At 42.1% G+C, this 15,262-nt stretch overlaps 1 protein-coding gene across 4 annotated transcripts; it reads right to left on the reverse strand.

Annotated features, from left to right (window-relative positions):
• Positions 1-750: 750 nt before the first annotated feature.
• Positions 751-14,504, reverse strand: mdc1 (mediator of DNA damage checkpoint 1). 4 transcript variants are annotated; one of them, XM_088084362.1, is made up of 12 exons: positions 14,437-14,504; positions 13,632-13,793; positions 12,920-13,516; positions 12,760-12,838; positions 10,927-12,191; positions 10,011-10,073; positions 6,372-9,883; positions 5,742-5,879; positions 5,246-5,428; positions 4,783-4,908; positions 2,993-3,103; positions 751-2,873 (listed from the first exon to the last, which is right to left on the reverse strand). In XM_088084362.1, the coding sequence occupies exons 2-12, from the start codon at positions 13,762-13,764 to the stop codon at positions 2,670-2,672; spliced, it is 6,411 nt and encodes a 2,136-aa protein (XP_087940488.1). In that variant the 5' UTR covers positions 13,765-13,793; positions 14,437-14,504; the 3' UTR covers positions 751-2,669. The 4 variants fall into 4 exon arrangements, with proteins under 4 accessions (XP_087940488.1, XP_087940490.1, XP_087940489.1 ...); XM_088084364.1 differs by having other exon boundaries at positions 13,632-13,790; positions 14,437-14,477; XM_088084363.1 differs by lacking the exon at positions 14,437-14,504 and adding an exon at positions 14,278-14,428.
• Positions 14,505-15,262: the final 758 nt, after the last annotated feature.

A 15,262-nucleotide genomic window follows, 5' to 3' on the forward strand; every position in this document is an offset into this window, starting at 1 on the left:
TTTAACGGGGAATTAGGAATATGCGAAATTCATACATTCAATTCATATAGTCTAAGCCAGTCCAAAAATATTAGTTAATATGAAGGACTCTTTTCCAAATTCGGTGAACTCTTTCCAAAATATAGAAATTAGTGTTAAAACTCAAATTTGTGATGTCATGGGAAGCCAGGCTCTGCTCCATTGACAATTTATCGGGAAAGCACAAAGCAAACACTGCCTTAACTGATTAGTTTTTACCACCTAAAAAGCATCCACAAAAAAAAAAAAACAACAAAAAAAACAATATTAGTTTAAGCAGATGCCATATTTATAATAATCCACTGCTGTCTAACAGCCTGTCAGACAGGAAAGTGAAGCAGTTATATCAAAGCAACCAGACTCCATTGATAAAAACAGTCATTTTATTTAGCAGAACACTGGAGTTGCTGGTCTACCACTGCCTCCATAAGTTAGTGTGTAAGATAAAGCAGGGGAAATATTCAAAAATTAGTGTACTCTTAAACTATTTTTTTTCAGTAGCAAAAATACATTTTGCTGCAGCGCCCATGTAAAGCGTACATTTCTTAGCTTCCGTGCTGGTAGATTTGGTTGAATCAATAAGACCTCTTGAAAAACTGAAACTAAAGTCCACAATTCAGTTAAATCCAATTTGTAGTTTCCTCAACTGAGCAACGCATTGAAACCTAAGCAACACAGATATAGTAATACATATCAAAGTACCATAATATGCAAAAATGAAAACATACAAAGTGAAACATAATAGGAAAGATTTAATGTTTTCATTGGTTAGATGGACAGATATCGTGATTTTCATACAAAAACAAACTTGGTGTTGAAATATTAGCTATCTGACAGTTCTAAAATCTAACTAAGATATAAGCTAATAAGTCCTTCTTTAAAACACCAAATGATGCAGCAAGTTTAAAGATTCACTGTCACTGTCAACTGAGGATTCTGGTCTCTTTCAACACAACATGTACACAAACATAAACGGTAGATGCTATTAAAGCATGGTTGTAAGATACTGACGTAGGAGAAGCATCAGCATTCAGGTACCCTCATATTGTGTTTCATCCCTGGAGGTAATAGGATTGGATGAAGCCTTAATGGAGTTGGAGGTTAATGGAGACAAGACATACTGGTAGGTTCATGATTAACTCAGTATAAAAAGGCATAATGCACTTTTCATCAGGAGATGAAACAAGCTCGTTTTCATCCCCTGGCCACCGCACCTGATGTATTTCTAAACAGACCCCCCCATGGGTTCCACTATTCCACCACCCAAACATGATTATACAACTCCCACTTCTCGGCTGGGTACCTGCCAAACTGGCTGATTGAGCCGAAGCACTCAGAATGCATAGAGAGCAGCAGCAATTTCGCTGTGTTAATTCCTGCTCTGCTTGTTATCGTTGTATAAAGAGAGGGGTGGAGCTGGAGCACAGAGAGAGGATGAGAGGGAGAAAGTGGCAAGGATGGTTGATGGGTAATTAATTCTCACCAGGCATAGCAGCGTCATAACTTTTGCAACTTTAAAAACTACATTTTTTTCCACATGTACAAGTCAAAAGGTGAGATTGGAAGTAAAGATCACACTGTGAATAGATTTTTGAAATGTGAAAAATTTGAGACACTTCTTGGTAAGTTTCTCAAATTTTGTTTTTTCCATCGCAAAAGTTTTTCACCATTTGACAGCTGCACCAATTCTATAGCCACAATGTGTTAAATGAATAATAAACTTTTGCTGCTTGTGGCAAATACATTCATCTAGTCTTTCAGCTTGCTTATACCTGGTGTTAACATGCACTTTTGGTGATCTGAACACAAGTGGACAGCTAAGACACATCATATGTCACACCTGTCTGTCATGTTTTTCCAGCTGACCACTTCTGTGTTGTGTTGTTTAATTTTCTGTGCCCCCTCTCTAAATTCAGACATTTTTGCAAGTCAGTGAATGCACTGTTCATGAAATCCTTTTTTCCTCAGCAGCAGTTGGAGGAGTTTGAATCGGGGGCTGGATTATGAATTCATCCATCCAGTCAGAGTTGATGAGATCAATGGGTGAGAGGAGCACCTGCTGCAGAGGCAAGTGAAAGCACATTTTAAGTACACTCTGTGCTCTGACAGTTAGGTGCAATGCATAACCAAACGGTGCCTTTATTCCAACAGCGCCCCTGAACAGTCCACCTCTTGAAGTAGAAAATCAATTTGTGTTGGCAGATTTTTTGATCATGGCGGGCCGTCACAGGTAAATGAATGTGTGAAAAACCTGCATCTTCTTCCATGGGGCAAAACAATGGACGGTTATGCAACACTGTTGTCCAACTTGTCATAAAATTGGCAATTTAAAGAGGGTTAGCACACCGTCAATAAATCAACAGCCATGTCTTGCAATGATGACGTAGTCTTTGTCAGGGATGCATCAGGATGCATTAGAGTTTACACTGCTCTTGGTCTTCATTTACGTTTGTATTTAGCGCCATCCACTTGTGACCAGATCACCCAAGTGGCATGTTAATACCAGGTATAAAAGGGCCTATATACAAATGAACAGCGGACTCATTAGTGTTTCTACTGGCCTCTGTGAGATACAAAAACCCCACCATCGTGGATTTCCTACACGTACAGTTGATGGAGGTTTTTTTTTTTAATAGTAAACCCTGGTGGTGCTAAGTCTTCTTCCTGCTCCTTCCCTTGCCTCCAGCCGACTGTAGAGTATTTGCAGGGGCAGAGAGTGTGTGGGTCTGAAGGTCAACTTTCTGCTGAAGGATCCCTGTGAGAATGAACTCAGCTGTGACAACTGGCAGAGATGCAGCAAGAGCCGGGCCACACAGCGGCCAGTCATCCTCGCAGGAAATCACTAAAGTCTGGGGCTGAAGGGGAGGATGGAAGGGAAGTGACAGAAAAATCAGTTATAATTGATAAATTGAATGACCATCACACAATAACATTCATTTATTGTATGTAAGACCTGAGACAGTTTGACTGGTACCTTGTGAGTAGAAGGCATTTTTGGTAAAAAAGTGGCTCCACTGCAGGAGATGATGTCTTTCATGTGAACTGGCTCTGGTTTCACTGACTTTGTAACATGGATCTCATACCCCTAAGAGAAAGAGAAAAGAAGACAAGAGATGCAGTACATGACATATGTCTCTGCAGAAATGTCTAAAAGAAATCAATATAAAGCTCTTAGGAATGGAATTTGGTTCTACATGTGCATACCTACCCAAATGTTAGCGACCATCAGCATGTATCAAACCTTCTCCTAAGCTTTGATATTGAGCTGAGCAGTGCAGAGTAGTAAGAGCATGTAACAGAAATTGAAACTTTACTGTCTGCTTTCCTACCCGAAGTGCCCATAAAACATAACAAGTATAACAATAAATGTCAAATTACTTCCCATGAGCCGAAGTGTAAGGGTAAACAACTGACACTGTGCTCATGAGGACCTTTGAATGCCAAGTACAAAGAGGCTGAGCTGAAAACAATGACTGATGGTAAAAAGTCAAGAATTTCAGATGTTTTATAGGCTGGGGATTATTCTAACTCAAACATGTCTGGATCCCCACCATGATTTTCTATTCCCATCTTTCAGTATTATTCGTAAAAACCCAATATTACACCCGGTTGGGCGTGTTTTGCAGGATGCAGCATTGTACGCTTTCTCACCAGCCCATGCTCTGAGTATGCGCTCATACTTTATATGATAACCTCTGTGCACCTTTATAATAAGTCAGAGCAAAAATCCAGAATTATTTTGGTTTGAAAATGAGAAGTTGGAGTTGAGTGTCAATGTATGGGCTGGTTTTACCTCTAAAGCTTGAACAATTACACAAACTAGACTGAACAATACACACTGCATGTATGACGGCACACTGTCAGGCACACTGTCTTTTTTGGCTGTTCTGCATGGCTGTGAGGCTCAGTGAGTTGGGTTTACCTCGAGGTAGAGCCTGTGTCAGTCTGAAAGGGGGCGGGCAGAAGTAATTAAAAGAGATGATACAGAAAACAGAGATGTTTTCTAAGTGCCATAAGGGAATGGTGAAGTTTCCTCTTTTCCCTATTAAGTTTTGTTTTCTGTTGTTTTCCGCATGTTTAATGTCTACAAATGAACTGTTAAAAGATCGCTGAAGCGAAGCAGCGTTGGATCACGGGGAGTGAGCTGACCGAGAAATGACGGCTCCAGGCTGAGACAGCAACAGGTAGGCCCATATCCCTGACTTTTAGCCTGGCAGCCAAACAATCAATCTCTGACAGTACATGTTCAGGCAGCCAGGCGCTGGAAGTGCTCATACATTATTTGTATATTTGGTCCCACACCAGTATACATAGAAATTGAAAACCTGCCATGATGCAAGATGCCCCCCAAGTCTGAGTAGATTTTTGTTGTTGTACATTATTTAGTTGATGATTTCTGTTGAAGCCATGCCAGCAGTACAAAGAGCGAGCAAAAATGAAGAAAACATCTCAGAAGTTAGGCATGAGGTTTAATAATGGGGTGAAGGCAAAGATTAGGTTAATAAACACCTTTTTAAGGACATGTTTTTGCTACTTTATCCAAAAAGTGACAAAAGTACCCATGAGTCGGTGAAAATGCCCATCAAGCACACTGCGTGACGCAGGACGTAGGCACTGCCCCCGGGTTAAATACCAGGAGGCCGAAATTATTGACCACCCCTGTGCTATCAATTGTGGGAAATGCCACAATGACACTCTGTCCGCCTCTCACTAAGAGAAATAATATAAGCTCAGAAATAAATGGTATGACTGAGTTAAGAGTACCTGTAGGAGAGGCTGACTGCTGGCAGTACATAGAGAGTCCTGCAGGCAGAAATTGAATTTCTTCTCCTGCTCCGGATCCTTTACAACGAAGAGATTAGGAGGCAGGAAGCTCCCAGCGATACCACTCTGAAACACAGGGGGAGGGGAGGGAGACAATATGACTGTCTATTTCACCATGTCTCTGTCTTTGAGAGTAGTAGGTGCATAAATATATATGTATATATATATATATATATATATATATATATATATATATATATATATATATATATATATATATATATATATATATATATATATATATATATATATATATATATATATATATATATATATATATATATATATATATATATATATATATATACACACACACACACACACACACATATACTTCAACATTCATTTATTGGAGAGAGAAAACTGATCTTTAGTCAGTTTTAACTCATCTATAGAAACTAACCTTGTCCAGCCATTGTGTGGTGACAATGGGGACTCCTTTAGCCACTGCACACAGGAACTTGACAGTCCTGCGCACCTTATCAGTCACCAGACAGTTCATATCTGCCACACCTTTAGCCATGTAGCCTCCCAAACGAGCCAACACTCTCTCTCCTTCTTCATCCACCACGCCCGTGAACAGCACCTGAAAGAAAGACACACAGGTCAAAGCCGTGTTAACTCACATGACGCTTATTAACCCGATTTCAAGTAGTCATTCATTTATAAATGAAACAAATCTCATTCTGATGCCTGTAAATTTAGCCACGCACAGCCTTGTCATGCATGTAATCATAAATTGTTCAATTTTCTGTAGTTGGTTCATATTAAATTCTTGCTCAATATGGATCTTTGTGAAAGCGCACTTAAAAATGTTTTGTTGGCCATTACAGTGCAATTTCCCTCTTGTGCATCGTTTTTATCACAAATATGACCACGTGTACAAAGACATGTAAAACCTTGTAGGACTGGCTGGCAGCTCGTAATCGAATGCTTGTTGCCGGGGAGGCCGAGGAGGAACGAGGGGTCTTTGCCAAAGGTGATGAGTCTGCAGGAGCCTGTCGCTTCCGGGATGCACTGCTGGTGGGAGTCTGGTGCTGTTAGAGGGGAGAGAAAATGGGAAATGAGACAAGGATAAAAGAAAGACAAGGACAAAACATGAAACACACAAGGAGAATGACGAGGACAGAGCAATTATGAAAGCCAGGAACATAAAACATTTGAGTAGGAAGTTACTGTGACTACTAAACCTCTTAATTCATTAGTGTATTAATGGCGATGCAGAACAGGTCAGACTACTCTTGTTGCTCTGAGAGCAGGAGAGGCAAAGACAGTCCCTGATGTGGATTGCAGTGCATTATGTTGGAAAGGCTGACTCAGACAGAAAAATGCACCGGGGCCTTTGGCCAAGGTAAAAACCTTCCATCTCAAGGACAGAGGTTTCTGGACACTCATTATATATTACTCAGCTTTCCGTTGGGTCTGATTTATGTTTCAGCCTTAATGCCTTTTTGTCTCAATCAAAACAACAACATCTTAGACCTTAAAATGTCCAAAGCATATGTTTAAAAGTGAAGTAATTAAGTCACCTTTGAAGCATCCACATGTGGATCCTGATCAACAGATGATCCACTTTCTTCCTGCTCCTCTTTCTTCTTTTTTTGAACCACAGATGTCCGACCTCTGCCTCTCCTCTCCACAGTCTCCCCCATTTTCTCACGTTCTTCTCTCTCCCCCACTTCAGTGGGGGAATCATTTGCATCTTTCTTAGCTTGAGCGGTGGATGCTCTGCCTTTTCTCTTAGCTTGGACTGGAATGTCATCTTTCGCCTCTTCTTCTGCTGCCTCTTTTGTTTGACTTTTCTCCTTCCCTTTTGAAACTCTGGAGCCAGAACTCTCCTCTGTATTTGCCTCCAACTCTCTTTTTCTTCCCTTTCTTGTCTCTTTAGCCTCATCTCTATCACTGACAGCAGGAGCTACTGGTGCCTCCACAGTTTCACTCTTAACTGCTTTTTGGCCTCTGCCCCTGATATTCTTTTTAGACAGGGGTGATTCTTCACTGGCACAGGCCTGATTAGAAGAGTCCTCCTTATCTGCAGCAGGTTCAGGAGTGTTAGCATTGGCTCGCCGTCGCCCTCTTGTGGTACTAGCCTGCTGAGAGTCTGTCTGTTCTTTCTCAGCCTCATGGGGAACCTCACTAGCAGATTCTTCTGCTTTCCTGCTCTTCCTGCCTCTAGCTGTAGGTTTAGAGGCCAAATTCTGGTCATTTTGACTCTGAATAGAAGGGATGGAATCTGGCTCTGCCTCTGTTTTCCTCCCTCTTCCTCGCTGCCGGCCTCCTCTTCCACCTCTTCCTCCTCTCTGAGAGCTCAGGTTGCAGCTGGAAACCTCAGAGTTAAGGGAGTTGGTGGAGCTGGATCTCGAAAGGACTCCCTGAGGAGAAACATCCTGCTCTGTCGGCCCTGCAGCCGCTGTCCTCCCATTGCTGCTCCTGGCGATGGCCGTCTGGGGTGGCTCACTGGTCCTCTTTGCTCCTCGGCCTCGGCCTCTCCCTCTGCTCCCCTGGGTGCTAACACTCGAAGCAGACCTCTCAGAGCTGACAGAATTGGAAGAGTTGGAGCGAGATCTGGTCCTCCGCGCTGGGACATCATCACTGGCAGTTGTCGAGTCTTGTTCTCTCTCTCCTGTGCACAGGGCAGCAGTTGTTCTTCTAGTTGCTCTTCGGCTTCTTGTGGGTGTTTTGGGCTTGTTTTCTTCTTCCTTGTTTTCTTGTTGCTCTTTTATATGTTTTTCTTTGGCTTCTTTTTCTTGTTTTTCTTTCTCCAATCTTTCTTTCTTCTCCCTCTCAAGTCTCTCTTCTAGTTCCCTCTTTGCCTTCTCCAGTCTTTCTTTTTCCTCTTGTACCCTTCTTTCCTTTTCTATTCTATCTCTCTCCTCCTTCTCCAATCTCTCCTTCTCTTCTTTTTCTGCCTTTTCACGCTCTAATCTTTCTTTTTCCTCCTTCTCCTTTCTTTCTTCCTCTAGTCTCTCTTTTTCTTCCTTCTCCAGTCTCTCCTTCTCTTCTTTTTCTGCCTTTTCACGCTCTAATCTTTCTTTTTCCTCCTTCTCCTTTCTTTCTTTCTCTAGTCTCTCTTTTTCTTCCTTCTCCAATCTCTCCTTCTCTTCTCTTTCTGCCTTTTCACGCTCCAATCTTTCTTTTTCTTCCTTCTCCTTTTTTTCCTTCTCCAATTGTTCTTCTTTTTCCTTTTGCGCCCTCTCAGCTCTTTTCTTTTCTTCCTTTTCCCTTCTTTCCCCCTCTATTCTCTCTTTTTCTGCTCTCTCCTGCTCAAGTCTCGTCCTTTCTGCATTTTCAGCCTGCAATCTTTCTTGCTCTTCTCTCTCTTTTCTTTCTAATTTGTCTCGTTCTTCCCTCTGTTTTTCTTGTTCCTTTATTAGGTTGTTATTTTCAGCCTGTTTGTTTCTTGCAAGCTTTTCTTCCTCTTCCTTGTTATCTTTCTGTTGTCTTGTGGATTTTTTCCCTCTGGCTTGTTTTGCCGGCTCTACCTCCTCCTCTTCCTCACTCTCCTGCTCATCAGGCCTCGATCTTCCCCTCCTTCCTCTGGTAGTGGGCAAAGCTTTATTCTTCCCCCTTGTCTGTCTTCTGGGAGGTTCAGAACACTCTTCCTGCTCCTCCTCATCTCTTAATCGTGTCCCTCTTTTACCTTTTACTGTGGTGCCGCTGGTTCCAACTTCTGACTGTCTCTCCTTTCCTCTCTGAGGCCGCACACTAGTTTTTATTTCCATGGGCTGAGTTTCAACAGGCGAGAGCGGCTGTGTCTCTTCTTCTTGGATTTGCAATAGTTTTGCTCTTCTTTTTGGTGGACTTGGAATCGAGTCCTCATCATCACTTTCTCTGTTTTCACCCACAACCATGGGCTGAGTTTCAACGGCAGAGACTTCAGAACCAGAGAGGGGCTGTGTCTCCTCAAGTTGCAGTGCTTTTGCTCTCCTTTTACGTGGACCTGGAATTGAGTCCTCATCATCACTTTCTCCATCTTCACCCGTATCCCTTGGCTGAGATGCAACGGCAGAGAGCTCAGAGTTTGTGGATGTTTGTGTCTGCTCATCTTCAAGCCGCAGTTGCTTTACTTTTCTTTTTAGAGGACCTGGAATCGAGTCCTCATCATCACTTTCCTCATTTCCACTTGTAGCCATGGGCTGAGTTTCAGCTACCCCCATGTGCATGGGCTGGATTTCAACATGTGATAACTCAGAGTTTGTGAGCTCTTGTGTCTGCGTATCTTCAAGCTGCAGTGGCTTTGCTTTTCTTTTTCGTGGACCTGCAATCAAGTCCTCATCATCACTTTCCTCATCGTCACTAATACACATGGGCTGAGTTGCAGCTACAGACAGAGCGTCATTGAGGTGCGCCTTCTGAGGTTGAGCTGCATCTTCATGTTCTTCCCTCTCTTCTTTTTCATTATGTGGGCTGGGCTTAACTTGTAATACAGAGGAAATTGGATTTTCTTCATCCAAACTCTCTTCTTCCTCCTCAAAGGCAGACATCGGTTGGGTTTGAGCCATTGCGAGAGTAGATGAGGTGGGAAACTGCTGAGTCTCAAAAGTAGCAACGTGTTTTCTCTCGTCTTCATCTGTTTCGTCCTCTGAGAAACTGTGGGGCTCTGAAATATATGCCTGAGTTGCTTCTAGGGCCAAATCTACCTGACCTTCCTTTACTAAACATTTGTCAGCTTCCTGATCCTCGCCATAAGCCTGTGTAGCCTCGTTCTCTAAGGAGTTTCTATCTGCATATGCTTGGGTTTGTTCCAGATTTGCACCGCCCGCCTCAGAAACAAAAGCTTGGGTGCTTTCTGCAGCTAGAGCTTGGGCCTGATCCTGCAGGTGGCTGCTGTCAGACAGCCCCAGCTGGAAAGATCTGCTGGACTGTTTGCTTCTGTCATCAACAGAGGACTCAAGGCCAAAGGCTTGGGTGTGGTCCATCGTGTGTTCCTTGGGGGGGTTGTCCTGGAGAACAAAGGACTGCGTCTCGGCCACGACAAAGTCTTCATCCTCCTGGCTGTCTGAGCAGGGAGACAACCCCATAGGTCTTAGAGCAGGGGGAACTGCACAAAAAAATAGGAAAAAAAGAGAAATATGTGCCAGGTTAAAATAAGTATTTAATACCCTCTTACCTTAGATATAGACACAAAATTATGTGTAATTTGACTGTATCAAAAGTGTTTTACTCACGTCTAAATGCACCGGAGGAAGGACTCACAAAAGCCTGTGTCTGCATATCTTCTACCTCTCCTTCTGAAACCATCCAAAAGCGGGAAAAAAATTAAAATACAAGTTAAATGCTCCTACATATCAAGTTCAAAATATCTTCAAAATGCTGAACGTATGTAGTGGATGAAGAAGACCATGACTTGTCTTTAAATTTAGAAACAGAGGTACCATGTATCTATATCTATACATATATATATAGTTGCTAAATAGAGCCCACTGCAAAATGACAGGCTTGTCCTGTTATTTAATTATATGAATAAGCTTTATGGCACACACCTACACAATTTGGGAGTTGGTAATTGTGTGACTATAACTTTATTTTACTTTATTTTGCCATTACTGTTTGTATTGTTGATACTGTTTTGTTATAATAAATTAGCAAATTAAGTGTTTTAAAAAAACGAAATAAATGCTAAAAAAATTGTCAAAATGCCTCCACTAAACAGCAATAACCTAAAGCAATAATGTAAATGAATTAATTAATTTGTTCTTGAGCTTCAGGGATTGGTCAATTAATTGATTAGCCAATCATGAGACAATTAATTAGCATGCATTTCAATGATCTAATTCCATTTTATTCATTTTTTTAAATAAAAGTATCAAACACTGCCTGGTGGTTCCAGCTTTGTCATGTGACGACTTGGTGCTTTTCTCTGTAAACTAAATATATTTGAGGTTTGGACTGTCGGTCCAACAAAGCAAGCATCAACTTGAGCTGTGTGGAATTATAACTGGATTTTTCCACTTTTCCTATTTTCTGTCATTTTTTTAAACCAAACAATGAACTGAAAAACCATTATGGATGGATGAAACCATTATGAAAATAATCTTAGCTGCAGAAACTTACATACATAATATTATTTAAAAATTGATTGACCTGTCGTCTGTACAGGAGTAGAGCAGTTCTGCAGAAGAGGAGTCAGCAACCCAGGTGTATTTTCTCTGCACAGATTAGGAATCTGATCCTCCACTTCCTTATCATCCACATCTGTGCCACTGCTCACTTTAATGTCAGCTGGATTGACTCCATGTCCAGCAGGGGGCACACTGGATTCATCAGCATCTGTGTCTGCATCAGTATCAGACTGAAAAGCTTCTAACTTGGTATCAGTACCATCTGACAATGTTGAGACAGCAACAGGTATGACGAGAGGAGATTCGGCTTCCACATCTGTGTCGCTGTCTGACAAAATACCAAGACCTGTTTCTGTGTCTGCAGTGGTGCGTGATTCTGTGACTGCAGACGCCACTGAGGGTTCACTGCTGGCAGGGGCAGGAACAGCTTCATCATCTGTGTCACTATCTAAATGCATGCTGTGAGGTGCAGCAGGGGCAGGCTCAGGCCCAGTAGGCTTGATATCTAATCTACTGGGAGTTTCATCTGTTTTAGGGCACGTATTATTTGCTCCATGTTCCTCTTCTTCTTCCTCATCAACGTCTGTGTCACTGTCAAGGTGGAAATCTTTCGGCTGTGTTGAAGAAGCAGAGTCAGCTGTGGGTGTGCTTTGAAGTGATGCTGCTTTTGCTTTTGCAGCACCATCTGACACGGCAGCATCATCATCATCCACATCAGTGTCACTGTCCATAGTGATGCCCTCTGGCTGAATAACGGACACATCATGAGGAGGTTTGGTTTGGTCAGTAGAGGAAGGCACAGATTTAGGAACTTTGTCCAAGGCATCATCGTCATCGACATCTGTATCACTGTCCATGTGAAACTGGGCTGTGTTTGGCTGCTGATCAGCTTGTTGGTTTGTATTCAAGGTCACAGGACCTGCAGATGCCACACCTTCCTCCTCTCCCTCCACATCAGTGTCACTGTCCATGTTAAATGCAGGGATCGCATCTTTGAAGACTGATGGTGTGGGTTCAGGCAATTCATCTTCTCCTGTGAGACTGACATTGCCTTCCTGTTTCTCTGACACATGTTGTCCACTTCCCTCAGACGTCCTCCCACCTAGTGCTGCTCTTTCTTCCCCCATTTCTTCCTCGTCTTCACTATCGTACATAATCGCAGCTGTCTTTTTTTTCTTCAGTTGCTGTCGCCCCACATCTATAGCCGTCTCCTCCGCGCTGAAGCTGACATGTCTGTGAGGCCTATTTTTAGAAGAGGAGGACGGTGTGATGGGACTTTCATCCTCACTGTAAAACAGTGGACAAGCATTATAATTCAGAAGAGAAAAAAAAGAATAAACTACACAGACTTGCAGGGACTGGTTATGTCTGTGTTATTAATGTTCACAGCACCTTCACAAGAATGTTTTATTTGTCTTTTCTTTTATCTGCTGGTACGGGGCACTTAACTTAAAACACATTTGCATTAAGATCGCAGGCACAAACTTAAATGATTTGCCTGAACAAGAATCAGTCTTGGCTGATCCCAGTCACCCCTTATTCAGTGAGTTCAGGTTGCTCCCATCAGGCCACAGATATAAAATGTCACCTTTTAGGACAAATAGGAAAAAACACTCATTTGTCCCAAAAGCCACTGGCTTCTTAAATAATCTTTTGAGATATTTTTTATTGTTTTCTTTTGAACTAACCCAGAATGATTTGTTTTTTTTGGTATTTGTTGTATATCCTTTATAAAATAATTTATTTGTGTATAATACTGCTGACTGCCGAATAAATTGCCCCTCGGGGATAATGAAGATATCCTCATCCCGATGAATATACACATAAAGACCAACATAAGATGATGCTAATATACCTCTCAGGGACGATTTTGTTTGCAGGACTCAGGAATGTCGAGCAGGTGGGACTTAATTTATGGGAGTCGGAATCAGACACTGTGAAAGATAATAAACATGTCAGATATCAGATACAAAAAGAAGCCATAATATCTATATGTGTTCACATAATTTACATACCTAGAGCCTTGCGCCGTCTGTCTCCTCTTTCTCCGTCTGAGTCCAAGTCAGACTCTGGGACCAGGCTCCCCTGTGGCTGTGTTGGAGTTTGCTCAAAGGACAGGCAACCGCCTCTGACAGGAGTCCTCCTAGTGTCCTCCCGATCAGGTAGTGCCGCCCTGGCCTTTGTACCTCCATTGACACATTTCTTGCTGCCTGTGCTTGTGTTGCCTCCCTTTTCCCCTGAGGCATCTGGCATCCTGGCATTTACAACTGAATTTCTGCTCACAGGAGTCCTCGTGTCCCCTTGAGTAGAAACTGCATCTGCAGCACAACTGACATACTGACATGGGATGTCTGCCACCACCAAACCGTCACCCTCACTGAGGGCATAGCGCACATTCGGAGTCAGCTTTAAGCGGCCCTTGCGGGTCCCATTCATGCTCCCTAGGTCCCAAACCAGAGCCTCTACGTCCACTTCACTGGGACGACCTCTTCTCTTGTAGACAGAGATGCAGATGGTGGCATGTTGCTTGGATACTGAGGGTGCTTGTAAGGACAGGGTACAGGTGTTGGGCTCACGGCCTAGCACATTATTTCCCAAAAAGAGGGGGAACTCTGGTTGACAGAGAATCAGAAAAAAACACATACTCAAGACCTGTTCATGCAAGTTAGACAGACTGCATAAATACACAAACCGTGGGTGTAATAACAGCAGTAGTCAGCCCCTCACCTGTCTCAGGGATGTGTGCATTTTTTAAGATGCACAGTTTAGCCAGTGGTCGTCCCCTCTTGTTTTCATTCTCTTCATTTTCTTCCTCATCTGACTCCAAGATTGAGTCACTGATCATTTGAGTTGCCTCCATTTCTCACACAGGGTAAGACAAGACCACTACTAAATTTAAACACAGATAAATAAATATTAATGCTCGGCTTTTACCCCTTACATTAGCTTTAACCAGCCCTCAAAACCTAGCCAGATAAGCCTTAATAGCCGTTAGCAGTTATAAGTAACGTTAGGTAACTGCATGCGGCTAACGTTAGCCTGAATAACTAATAGATGATCTTTTTAACTATACTCTTCTGTTGTATTTGTTACGATCTTACAGTTTTTAGCATGAAGCAGTGGTACAACTTTTACTGAACGAGTCTAAACATGTCTGTCAAATCAAAATATCCTCACAGCAGTCCAACTTCCGGTCAACTTAAAAACAAACTAACGTTTAATACGTGGATCGTCGTTTAACTCCCATTAATCACAAATCTAACCATCTATTTTGCAATTTCGCCTATTTATTGAATTAGTAGCAAATAAGATTCTCAATTTAAACATAATTTGTTCCTACTTTACTTCAAATAACTTATTTTTAGGCAATTACCTTGAAAACTATGAAGGAAGTTTACGCGGTCATATGACTGGCTTGAACGTAGTAAGCCCCATTTCTAAAAATTAACTCATTTTAAATTTAAAATCTGGGTGCATTCTGAATTTGTCTTCATGAAACATTTTTTGAAAAAGCTTGTGATCTCATAGCTACCTTTAAGCGCTTCAGTCAGTGGAGGAAAAAGAAAATAAACATGCACATCCTGGAACCGGTCGTCCAAGCCCACAAGAGGCGTTCCACACGCACCCGATTGGTCAATAAAGCCATCACTCAAGCTTTACTCTGTTGCCATTGGTTGTTTAAATCTCCGCCCTGATTTATACGTCTCTGATTGGACGAGCTTTGTGAGAGGCGCTATTCTTCATAGTAGTGTCGTGTCCGTGGCGCTCTGGTTCATAAAGGGGCCACACGTGGTGAGTAAAGTAAAGGGACGTAGCACACATATAACACCACAAAAACGCCCTGTTCAAGTCTGCATGAATTATACAACTTAGAACATACTATGAAAATATCATAATAGATCGCTAAATGATAGAGTAACGATAAAGCCTTTATAAACAATGTTACATCAGCCAACCTCTTGCTTTTTGTCACATAGTCCCTGATACAGTTGGTTGCTAGGTAGGCCTATGTTTTATGAAGGTGTCAAGGAGATTTCATTCTGCAGATTAGATAGTGCTTTATTTTCTCTTTTGATATCTTTGACACAAGGCCAATTTAGATGAAAATCTGAACATGAATATATAAGGTACAGGGTAGATTTATTAGTCATTTTTTAAAAAATTGTCCTTAAATCCTGCAACATTTCTTGCTTTCAAAGGACAAGTTTATGAGTCTCACAGCCTGGGAAATGCAGCTGCTTTGTAGTCTGGTGGTACAGCAGAAGGTACTTCTGTATCTTTTGCTAGATAGCAGCAGGGTGAACCAACTGAGGCTGGGTGGGGTCTATCTTTCAAGTTTCCCTTGGGCTTTGTAAAGC

The sequence above is a fragment of the Plectropomus leopardus genome, chromosome 11 (assembly GCF_026936395.1).
Source record: "Plectropomus leopardus strain MGB_pleo_1.0 chromosome 11, ASM2693639v1, whole genome shotgun sequence".
Lineage (NCBI taxonomy): Eukaryota > Metazoa > Chordata > Actinopteri > Perciformes > Serranidae > Plectropomus > Plectropomus leopardus.

What these genes read in the sequence shown, in the direction of transcription:
- mdc1 (XM_088084362.1), bottom strand. Translation starts at nt 13,764, where the DNA reads ATGGAGGCAACTCAAATGATCAGTGACTCAATCTTGGAGTCAGATGAG. An exon ending in CTGCCAGCCAGTCCTACAAG is followed by an intron (nt 5,429 to 5,741) that starts GTTTTACATGTC and finishes TCTTTCTTTCAG; the next exon opens with GTGCTGTTCACGGGCGTGGT. An exon ending in AAATGCCTTCTACTCACAAG is followed by an intron (nt 2,874 to 2,992) that starts GTACCAGTCAAA and finishes CCTCCCCTTCAG; the next exon opens with CCCCAGACTTTAGTGATTTC.